General features: G+C 32.4%; 1 protein-coding gene across 1 annotated transcript; it reads right to left on the reverse strand.

Moving 5' to 3' along the window:
* Positions 1 to 486: 486 nt before the first annotated feature.
* On the reverse strand, positions 487 to 11,906 carry LOC118184946 (uncharacterized). The gene has a single exon (XM_035354704.2). The coding sequence runs from the start codon at positions 11,218 to 11,220 to the stop codon at positions 9,844 to 9,846; it is 1,377 nt and encodes a 458-aa protein (XP_035210595.2). The 5' UTR covers positions 11,221 to 11,906; the 3' UTR covers positions 487 to 9,843.
* Between the last annotated feature and the right edge of the window lie 827 nt (positions 11,907 to 12,733).

Here is a 12,733-nt window from a genome sequence, read left to right on the forward strand (position 1 = left end):
GTAAATAAACATTAGCAAGCTAAGCATATTTAGTAAAATTCAATTCAAGCTAGTAGATAGTTAGGTTATTTAATTATGGCAAAGCATCAAGGGCTGTCTGCCTAAGGAGAGATGCCTTCGTGGAGGACTTTCTAACGGTAACTGGCTTATATACAAGTTACATCTGGGGAAAACCTCGAAAACACCCATGCAGCCAGCCCGTTCGTGGGTTTCGAACCTCAGACTGAACTACCAGTGTTCCGTGACTTTACTGCTCAGCCGCCGGTGGGCCTCAAGCTAGTAGAAAAATACATATAAAGCATGTGTATGTAAAATTTAGCATAAAAAATTAATGTTAATATTATTGTTTTAAAAGATTTCCAGTTAATACTATAATGATAAAACTGATGAAAAACCTATACTTACATACAACAAGAATTTTTTTTTTTTTTTTTTTTTTTTTTTGTCCTCAAATGCTACACCATTGAGGAAATTTATATCATGAATATATAATGAAACAATCTTTAATTGAAATTAAAATTTCTGTTAATGGATCTTAGGCATAATGGACCACCTTCCTTCATACCAAAGAGTGAAAGAGTAACAAACTCATTATGAATGTCAAGTTTGTACCAAAGATATGTGTCTGCTCAAGCTTAACAATTAATCGGATGGCTATGAGTGGGTTTGCCACCAGAAAGATGCCCAAAACTGGCACTCATATCAATACCATTTAGGGTAAGTGGTGCCAAATTAAGTTCGAGTTTCACAAATAGGCTCTTTGGCAGTCTTTGGATGACATTTTTGTAATCCTTCTAGGTGCAGTTTATATGACATTGCCAGTACTGGGATTACAAAAAAAGAGAATCAACTCCAGAACTACAAAATTTGCATTCTGTATGTGCAGCAGTTATCTGAAACTGATAATAACTCATTGCCAAGAAAACATCAGGTGAATACTTTTGTTGCTTTTGTAACTTATATTTTCGGTGTTATTATTATTATAATTATTATTATTATTATTATTATTATTATTATTATTATTATTATTTTTTTTTTTTTTTTTTTTCCAGTGACAGCTTATATGGGAAAACTGCTTTTTAGTGCCATTAAAATTAGCAAAACTATCATGGAGCACCTGAATATAAACTTTTACTAACATTAAAATTAAGAAAAATAACAATAAACACCATATGCATGGAGCCAAGAGGAACTAAAGAAACCTTATTTGATAAAGAAAGTTTGGTTTTGGCTCATAGAAAATAGGAGCTGTATATCAGTAGGAGTTGTTGCACTGGTAACAATTTCAAATTCTTCTTACTGCACACAAAACATAGATAAGCAAGTGAAAAATACCAAAATGCAACGCTAAAGAGGATATCATAAATCATAAAAAAGGAAGAATTCAAGTTTAGGAGGCAGAAAAAATAAAAAACTCATCATGCCATCTAATTTGCAAGCGGATTCTTAGTCTAATAAATAAGGAGTTTATTAAGCATTACAATAAGATGGTAAACTCCATAACACAGCTTCTTTGGTGCAAGTCCACATGGTAATTGTTAAGTAAATTTTCATTAAATTAACATTTCCTGAAAAAAAGATAAGGCTTCACTGTGTGTGGATAAACATAACTTTGATTAAAATCACTTGTTTCAACAGAATTTATTACATATACAAGCTAATAAAAAACACAGAGATTTTATTATATGTGTAATTGACTCATTACATACCTTACACACACGACATTTCTCTTGGGGTTTCTTTAGCAAAGAACCCATTGGCGACAGTGTTTTTCTGTTGCCAAGTTTACCAACAATAATGGTTTTAGGGATATATAGTTCACTTTTGAAATAGAACATGATATAAATCATATATGAGACCAAATTTAGCATTCTGAACATGATATTAAGCATATGTGAGTTAAAGTTAGCTAAAAATTAACTGATTAAACATATTAAGCACATGTAAATCAATTTCAGGTTGTTAAATATAATTAGTACAAGTAAACTCAGTTAGAAACGCATGATTTTAAGCAGATGAAATTAAAAATTAGCTTAATATACATCCTACTTAATATACAATAAAGTCCGAAATCCGGAATGATATAAAATCTGGACTTCAAAACCACCAACAAAATTTTTCTCGTAGGCTTTATGCATGCACAATTGATTTCCCCCTCTGTGCATAATAAAACATCCGGAGTGATTCTTAATTTCACTTGAACACTAAATAAAATACCTTCTTACTGAAGAAACAACCATTTTAGCATAAATTTGCACGATCAGTAATTTGGCTCTGCTGCTGCGTATTTGCTTGGCACGCATCTCAAACCGAAACATTCCACATAGATAAATCGTTAATCTGATGCCTACCTGGCAAATCATTATTTATTATATTTTCCTTTCATTACCGTATATTTACCAAAACATGACAACTTCAGTAATGACTCATGCAGGGATACCTAAAAAATTTTTTAAGCGTGTGGTAACTTTTAATGTTTACATTATGCTTGGCGATGACTACAGATTTCAGTTGCAGTAAAAAATGTTGGCGACGAAAAATTTACCAAAATTTTCTCTCCATATGCTAAAAGTAGATTTTGTCGATGGTACACATACACCCAAGGACTACATTTAGGATTATTTGAATTAAGAATAACCGACTTGTAATTCGCATAAACCAAGAACCAGTGCCACGGCTCGTATGGCCGCACCGAGTCGCATATTTTGGACCCACAGAGACTGCATCAGTTGGTAAGATATCTAGCGCCGGCCCTCAATATGGCTTAAGTATATGTGGGAATTTATTTATCTGATAAGCATGTGTAAGAAATAGACATAAGTATAATAAATAATTAAATTAATACAATTCAGTCTTAATTGTCTCAGTGCGTGATAGAAGCAAGATAAAATTTAACGTAACAATTCGTCGTTAGTCACCAATCCAATGACGCAAGGATAGCTAAATTTGCTGATGACAGCCGCTAATTTTAAAGGTTTTTGGATATCGCAACACAAAGAAGAAAATTTCCAGTTAACAGATTTTGTAAAGAAATGTGGAGAAGGGGTAATAAATGAAGATGATATAAAAGAAGTTTTTCATTGGTATGACAATGCTTTTCAATCATCAATCAATGAATGAATGGAGAAATCTGTAGTATGGTTGTAGATCCAGAAAATACGCTACTGAAAATACTTTCTACTGACTAAGAAAGTGACAGAGAAGTTACTGAAAACGAGAAAATTTCAATTGAAAAGTTAGTCGGAATTCTTGAGACAGCAGTTACAAGACTTCAACAATATAACTAAACAAGACATTATCTCTGTCTACAGAATTAAAGGGAATGTATTAGCACAAAAAATGAAGTAACTTAAAACAATTTACATTGAAAGAAATGTTTAATAAGGTAAACAAAAAATATTAAGCTTTTTTTTTTTTTTTTCTTTTTTGTAAATTTTCATATACTTTAGATCATAAATTGCAATTTTATATTTTTAATTATATAATTTCTACATGCCATCTTACTAGATTTAAACTGATGATCTATCATGCGGAAAAGTCCCAAATCGCCAAAGTCCCGACGAGTCTCGATTTCGGAATTTGTACTGTACAACTAAATTCAGGTTTGTAGAAAAGCATGATGTTAAGGATATGTAAGAAAATATCAACCAAAAAAAAGCAAAATATTAGTATTACTCTTGAAATATATTTATGATCCATAATATGGGGATACTCAGATAACTGACACTTGGCAAGGTTCCTGAAATCACATTCGTCAACTTGGTCAACAGGCGCCAAACAGAGGGAAGACTGTTTAGGTTGCTAGCACAAATGTTAAACTAAGATAAGGAAAAGGATATTTTCTTTCTATATGTGGATACTCTGAGTTGGGTGTTGTGACTTTGCAGATAAATCTTTGTCCTGATGATCACATGACTTTGTCAGTAGATGTTTTTGAATTAGCTGTTTAATTATTTTCTAAATAAATTAATTACACCTGTAATCAGAATAAGGTAATTTTATATTTATTCAAGAAAATTACAAAATATGCTCCCTTTCTGTACTTATGGCTCACATTATAAAATGTGTATTTACATATAATTAATTTCTAAATAAATTAATTTAAAAAATTTACTTACAAATTTTAATTATAGACTTAAATAAATTAATTACACTTCCAATCAGAATAAGATGATTTTTATAAAATAAAATATACTCTTTTTCTAGCTTATCGACTGTATTTTCAGATAATATGTAATTAGATTAAAAAATTTTCAATTATGTACTTAATATTTAAATATACAGGAGTCTGGCCAAGAAAAAACAGGAATTAATTTCTAAATGAAAACAGATTTTGGAATGGTTAAGAAACAAAGGATATGCCTTTATCCATTTTTCGCAGTAATTCCACTTTTTGTTTAATGGACTTCAAAACAGACTTTCGCTTTGTAGATCCTTTACATATTAGTAAATATATATATCAAAAATTCTATTTGGCATAATCGAAAGTTCAATCTTATTTTTATAAAATTGCTCTGACAGTCTGCAAAAAGTAATAAGCCGGATCCAATTCAAAGATTAAGGAACAACACAATCTGCAACATTAACTGAATTAGATAATTCTTATCTTATACCGTCCATTATACATTAAACGCGCATTCGTAAACGTATTTTGCACATGTGCACATGCATATTCGCAGCCGTAAAGGTCTTACGTGCATGCGTCAACGCGACGCATGCGCAGAAAGTTTGTAGCTTTGAGGTCCGGAAAATTTTAAAAAGCTACATGTACCAAATCCAGAGGATGAATTCATATAAATAACGTGGTAAAAGCACACATTAAAATATAATACAAAATCTGCTGAACAGATTACATTAAGTAATAAAAACCGGTCTCTTTTAAATAATAAAATAAATTACAATTGACCTCTCTTCTGATTAAACGGTCGAGAGGTAAGTCACAGCTATTAACGACTGACGAAGACTGTTAAAACAGGGAGACTTAATTAAAATGTGACGGACAGATAGACAAACATTACAATTTGAACAAACAGGCTCACTCTCAGCTTTTAAAAGTTAGTTATGTGTCACTCTAGTGTGACCAATTCTGAGGCGAGCCAAAAGAACTTCCTCCTTACGGTTTCTAGTTAATTCCCAATGCTCAATTCCAGGCTTTACATGTCTTAACTTGTTTTGAAGCTGAACATTCCAAAGTTGCTGCCATTTTTTTCGGATCTTCTCTTTGACTACACAACAGATGTCCAATATCCGAACCTCAAAGGACATTACTAACTCTTTTTTTTTTTATTATTATTTTATCATTTTATTTTGTGTGTGTGCACTGTATGCATGTGCATTTGATTCCTTCCCCCTGCACATAATAAAACATGTGGAAGGTCCCGATTCTTAATTTCACTTCGTACTAAATAAAATACCTCACTATCGAAGAAACAATCATTTTAGCATAAATTTGTAAGATCAATAATTTGGCTCCGTAGCTGCCGGTCATACATCTCAAACTGACCCATTCCAGATACATTGTTGAATTTACACCTACTAATATTTTATATCCCCGACGTGAACCTGGCAAATCATTATTTATTATATTTTGCTTTCATCACCGCATGTTTATGACAACTTGAGTAATGACTCATGGAGCAATACCTGACCATTTTTCTTTTTTTTATATTAGTAATAGAGAAACAGCATCGTAGCCTTTTACGTTGACACTACGCTTGGTGATGGTTACAGATTTCAGTTAAATGTGCTAAGAAATGTAGATAGGAAAAATTTAATAAAAATTTCTTTCCATATGCCAAAAGTAGATTTTGGTAATGATACTCATAGACCAAAAGATTACATTTAGTGCTATTTGAATTAAGAATAACTGATTTGTTATGTTGTTGCTTTGTCCGCACTGGGCGACAAAATTTAGGGAAAACAAAGAGAGGAGCTTGGTATAACAGAATGTAGGACCCACAGAGACTGCATCACAGACCACAGAGGCGCCAATCCTCAATAAGCCTTAAGCAAAGAGTATGCATTGTTCTTTGCCTAAGTATATGTGGGAATTAATTTATTCAGGGCTCAGACAAGCGTTAAGCAAGGCATAAGTATAATAAATAACTAAAGTAACACAATTCAGGCTTAATTGTCTGGATAAAATTTAGCAGAACAACTTGTCTTTAGTTACAAATCTCACGATACATAACCAAATATGTATAGCGAACGATAGATAAATTTTACGATGATAGCGGCGAACCTGAAGGTTTTCCGATAACGCAAACCAAAGGTGAAATTTTCCAATTAGCAGATTTTGTAAAGAAATATGGAGAAGCGGTAATAAATGAAGAGGATATAAAAGAAGTTTTTCACTGTGCTAATGCTGCTCTATCATCAATTACCAGATGGCGAAATCTGTAGTACGATTCTAGATCCAGAAGCTACTGCTACAGACAGAGTGGCAGAGAGAATAAAAAATTTCGATTGACAAAGTTAGTCAGAATTCTAGACAGCAATTACAAAACATTAACAATGGAACTTTGTAACGAAATAAGAAATTATGTATGTTTATAGAATTGAAGAGAAAGTATTAGCACAAAAATGAAGCAACTTAAACAATTTGAAAGAAATGTTGGTTGATCTTTAGAATATGGTAACTGGTAGTTTGGCGACATTTTGGAGGCGATAAAGGTTACTACCTGGGACTTTGGTAATAATGTGAGCAGTACTCAGTTCCGATTACGCATTATTTTGTGTGAGGGAAATGAGAGATCATGGGATATGTCATATGATATTAATGGACGAATTACGGTTCTTTAATCGGAAAAGGGGGGAAATTGGGAAAAAATCTGGAAGTTTTGTATTTGGCTTTATTCTGTGTTGTGTGAAACAGTGTTCGTGAACTTTTGGATCCCATGGCCGTAACTAAAGTGAATTCGAAATGGGTATTTATGTATGTATTAATTTAATGTATGTGCTCATTTATATTTTAAGTAGTGTTTTTGAATTTAATTACATTTTAATTAAATGATAGTTATTTTGTGAATTTTATGTTTGTAGGAATTTGGTATACGTTTTAGTTGAAGTAAACGTGCATGGAAATAATTTAAATATCTGACACTAAGTATTTGTAATGGTTGCGGTATGAATTCGTTGGTGATGTGTATAATGTAATAGATGATTTAGAGGTAAAAGTTTTTGGATATTTTATTTATTTTATATGTGGAAATGTTCATATTTGGAAAGGGTAAATACTTTTTCGCGATCAGGTAATTTCATATATGTTCTTTTTACCGGGTTTAAAGATTGAGAAAATTGTCATGTATTTTCGTGAAATTTTTCTAATTTATGAGAAAAAAGCAGTGTACATGGATATAGTGAAGAGTGTGCGCAATGCCATTTTTGTGCAATTCTGGGATGTTTTTTTAAGTAAAAACAAGTCGACGTGTACATGGTTTAGTGATATTTTAATTAAATGATAGTTATTTTGTGAATTTTATGTTTGTAGGAATTTGGTACACGTTTAAGTTGAAGTAAACGTGCATGGAAATAATTTAAATTTTTGATACTAAGTATTTGTAATGCTTGCGGTATGAATTCGTTGGTGATGTGTATAATGTAATAGATGATTTAGAGGTTTTTGGATATTTTATTTATTTTATATGTGGAAATGTTCATATTTGGAAAGGGTAAATACTTTTTTGCGATCAGGTAATTTCATATATGTTCTTTTTACCGGGTTTAAAGATTCAGAAAATTGTCATGTATTTTCGTGAAATTTTTCTAATTTATGAGAAAAAAGCAGTGTACATGGATATAGTGAAGAGTGTGAGCAATGCCATTTTTGTGCAATTCTGGAATGTTTTTTTAAGTAAAAATAAGTTGGCGTGTACATGGTTTATGTGTATGTGTTATTTTGAAAAACGCGTAAGGAGTATGGTATTGTGCACTTTTTCCCAATTTTGCAGTGAATATTTGTCATGATTAAGCAGTTTTGTTAGATAAAATTTCTAGCATAAGTGTAATTCGGCTAGTAGATTGTTGGAAGAAGTGTTCAGTAGATAAAAAGAAAAGAAACATGTCTTTACTTCATGAAGACAAAATGGCGGCGGGAAAAAAAAATAGAGGGTTGCTGTAGGAGAGTTGGTCGCCAAAAAAACGCCAAGTTACCATAATGTAAAGATCAACCGAAATGTTTAATAAAGTAAAAAAATAAATCTTAAGCTTTTTTTTTTTTTGCAAATTTTGATATTCTTTAGACCATAAATGCTTCATTATTTCATAAATCATATTTCATATTTTTAATTTTATTATTTCTACATGCCATCTTACTACATTTAAACTGATGATTTAATATCCGGAAAAATTCTAAATTTGGAAACGTGCAAGTCCTGACGAGTCCGGATCTGGGACTTTGTACTGTATTGCATTTTCGTGATCATTAGTGTACTTATATAAAGAATATGTTTTCAAACATATATAATCATTATTACAGTCAATTGCTCAAAGTAATGGTAAGAATCAAAAAAGAGAAGTATAAACGTTAATGCTGGAGTTATATAAATCATAATCTAATATAATATGACGAAAGAAGTACGTAGATTTACTCAATCACAACAATAAATAATCGTTCACAATTTGTTCCAAGTGTATGGTTTACCTTCACAACGCACATGCTACACTTCGCCTTATGCGGTTTTCATTCAGCAGAGCTTTTCCCCATGTATTGGGCCGAAGGGTAAATTTTTGGAAACTGACTTTTGATGTCATTTCCCTATCGATATCAAAAAATTTCTGCCAAGGATATGGCTATTTTTCGCGATTCCAGATGGTGCAAAAAATTGCGCCAAGTGCCGCTTATCTGAATTTCCCAATTATATTATTATAAAGCGGTTTTATAAAAAATTGAATAAGAAAAAGACTATGGAATTACTTAAACTACCAGAAACGTATTACCCTAAAAGGATAAAATCTTTAACAGTGTTTAAAATTAGGGAGAATAAATCTTGCCATTATACTGATCAACTTTTTTTTTGTGTGTGTGTAATTTTACTTTGACTACAGGTTCGATTCTTTGGACTGGATATGTGAACCAGTTGACAGATTAACGAAATCTGTGGAGTGATTAACAGTCCAATGCACCCATCCCTGTCTCAGAATGAATAAGTCCACCATTCATCAAGGTTAAAAGTTATTTCTTATGCCACATGCTTCTTAATCAGCACCAACAGAATCTCCGCTCATCTGTTGTTTGCCAAAAACATGTTTACATTGAAGGCAATAATCTTTCCGAGATGCAGGCAATTTCTTTAACTGATTGAAAACCATTCCATCTATCCATTATTAAATAAATTCAGAAAACAAAGTTTGGAAATCAGACAAAATAAAAAATAAGTGAATAGGTAAAGAATAAATAACACATGCAAAGCTAAACAATCAGTATGACGCTACAACATGCAAAATTACAAACAGCAATATAAGGAAACAAAAACAACTTAAGAGCAGTGCTTGCTACCTCCAGACATGCAAATCCATGCTTGTTGGCAGGGTTGCTGGGTTCTTTCCAGAATTGCTTCCCTTCCCTTTGCTATGAATAACTTACATTTGTTTCGGTGATTTTTTGTATTCTATAGGAGGTAAAATCTTAGTACTTTACAGACTTCACATGATTTTGAAATTTGTTGCCAAAACCAAAATGACACATTGACAACTCATCATAATGTCGTCAAATCCTGTCCGTAAATTATACTAGGATTAAACTCTATACGACTTTACGCGCACTTCATATGAGATTTCGGTTGTATGTGACTAAGCACATGCTCACTTAAAAACTGCTATTTCTTTAAATGACTTGTTACACATCTATCTTGTATGGACAAAGACATGTTTGTTTAAGGCACATTTTAGTCTAAATGACTTGCTGCATACGTCACACGCATAAGGTTTCTCTCCTGTGTGAATAAGCCTATGATTCCTTAAATGACACTTTTCTCTAAATGACCTGTTGCACAGTTCGCACACATGGTGTTTCTCACCTGTATGAATACACATATGAATCTTTAAACCATGCTTTGCTCTAAATGACTTGCTGCATACCTCACATATATAAGCTTTCTCTTCTGCATGAATTTGCATATGCTTGTGTAAGTGATCCTTTCTTGTAAATAACTTACTACATAACTCACACAAGTGAGATTTCACTCCTTTGTGAATATCTATATGACGGTTTAAGTGACCTTTAAATCTGAATGAAATGTTACATAGCTTACATAAGTAAAGCTTTTCTTGTGTGTGAATAAATAGGTGGTACTTTAAATACGACTTTAGATTGAATTTCTTGTTACACACTTTACACACATGAGGTTTCTCACCTGTATGAATAAGCATATGTGACTTTAAATTATTCTTGATTTTATATGACTTGTTGCATACCTCACACACATGAGGTTTCTCTTTCACTTCTGTATGAATATCCCTGTGCCTGTCTAAATCACCTTTTAGTGTGAATGATTTATTACATACCTCACATACATGAGGTTTCTCGCCTGTGTGAATACGCATGTGCTCCTTTAAAGCATAGCTGAGTCTAAATGATTTGTTACATATCTCACACCAATGAGGTTTCTCTCCTGTGTGAATAAGCATATGCTTGTTTAAGTCACTTTTTCTTCTAAATGACATATTACATACCTCACACATATGAGGTTTGCATTCTGTGTGAATAAATATATGCCTCTTTAAATTACTCATATGCACAAATGATCTGTTACATACCTCACACACATGAGCTTTCTCTCCTGTATGAATAAGCATATGCTTTTTTAAAGTGCCTTTTAGTCTGAATGAACTGCTACATACCTCACACACATGAGGTTTCTCTCCTGTGTGAATAAGCATATGCTTTTTTAAACTGCCTTTTAGTCTGAATGAACTGCTACATACCTCACACATATGAGGTTTGCATCCTGTGGGAATAAATATATGCCTCTTTAAATTACTCATATCCGCAAATGATCCGTTACATACCTCACACACATGAGGTTTCTCTTCTGCATGAACACGCATATGCTTGCTTAAATAATATTTTTGTGTAAATGACTTGCTACATACATTACATATATGAAGTTTCTCTTCTGTGTGAATAACCATATGCTTGCTTAAATAGCATTTATGTGTAAATGACTTGTTACATACGTTACATATATGAGGTTTCTCTACTGTGTGATTAAGCATATGCATGTTTAAATTGTTTTAGTCTAAAGGATTTTTCAAAAACAGCACGCACAGGTTTCTCTATTGTGCGGTTTTTAATCACACTTTTAAAATATTTCTTTTTCTAAATAACTTGTTATATACTTTCTAGACACACACTTAGTCCCCCGTACAGCTAAGTACAGTTTGATGTCACAGCTTCGTATATACCTTACACTGAAGGTCATGCCTTATATACATGAAAAAATGGTTTGGTAAACTAAATTTTTACCAAAGTACTTCTTGGATGCTTCACACTGGCTTCCGTGTCTTTGCAAATATACACCTGATTATTTGCATAAAAATATTAATGAATACTGTAGGTGACGCTTACCTTTTTCGTGATATAAAACACTGCTATGGTTTCCAGGACCATTTCATACAAAGTACTATTACATATCGAACAAATATGATTCTTTTTGTCCGAGTGTAAACTTGAATTCATGCAACAATATCATAAGTTCTGACTTTCTGGAGCCCTTTCACACTTAAGTATTTCAAATTAGTACAGTTGAATGGCTCAACAGAGTTCACATTAAATATTCGCTAGACAGAATGAAAAGTCAATATTAATATGCTCCCTCTTTCATTGTTTTGAAATGCTGTTGGTGTTAGTACCATTCAAATGTACCGCAAGAGTGCAGGAAATTACAAGCATCTAGCCCCTCAGACGCTAGTTTCCTCTCCTTGTTCCTCCCGGTTCCTCCCTGAACATCTGCGCAGATTACTGCGCAAGTCGTCATTTTCCTGAAGGCGCGTCGTATTTACTGTTATTTACTCTTACTCATTGCAGTGCTGTAGTAAAGTGTGATTGATGATACAGTTCTCTTTTTTTTTTTTTTTTTTTTTTTTTATTTTGCTTCGATTATTATATCTTCTGCATAAAATCAAGAAAAACTGCCCATTTCATGGCCAAGTACTTCTGTTTTTCCAGAAGGTATTTTTGATTCTGAATCGAATCAAAATCAGGAAGGTGTAATCCTGTGTGATAATTCTGATTGTGTTGTGAGTGATATGGTTCATTGTGCAAATGATTTTAGTATAGCTGAGAGTGATTTTGTTTGCCGTGATTGTTTAAAACTTTCAACTATAGATACAATTTGAAACGCCATGCATATAAATTTCGTTACAATAATACTACATTAATTGAGTCTCTGAAAACTAAGTTCTAATAGTATGGTTGATTGTGCAAATAATTTTAGTGTGGCTGAGAGTAATTTTGTATGTTCTGACTGCTTAAAAACGTACCATAATAAATGCAGTTTGAAACGCCATACCAACACATTACACTCTAATAATACTACATTAATGATTCTTTAAAAAGTGGTCAATCACCAAGCTACAAATGTGAGGACTGCCATCTGAAATTTAGTGACCTAAAAAATTGGAAATATCATCAAAATAAAATTCATACTTCTAACAGGTAATTATGTGTGTCCTAAAAGCGAGAAATAATATTTCATTTCGATAATGTTCATGATGTTGATTTGAATCATACTGA

This window comes from Stegodyphus dumicola, chromosome 11 (assembly GCF_044657685.1).
Source record: "Stegodyphus dumicola isolate Sdum_Otavi_A_Nest chromosome 11, ASM4465768v1".
Taxonomy (NCBI): Eukaryota; Metazoa; Arthropoda; class Arachnida; order Araneae; family Eresidae; genus Stegodyphus; species Stegodyphus dumicola.

Excerpts from the sequence above, each read along its gene's own strand:
- LOC118184946 (XM_035354704.2), bottom strand. The coding sequence starts at position 11,220 with ATGCATATGCTTAATCACACAGTAGAGAAACCTCATATATGTAACGTA.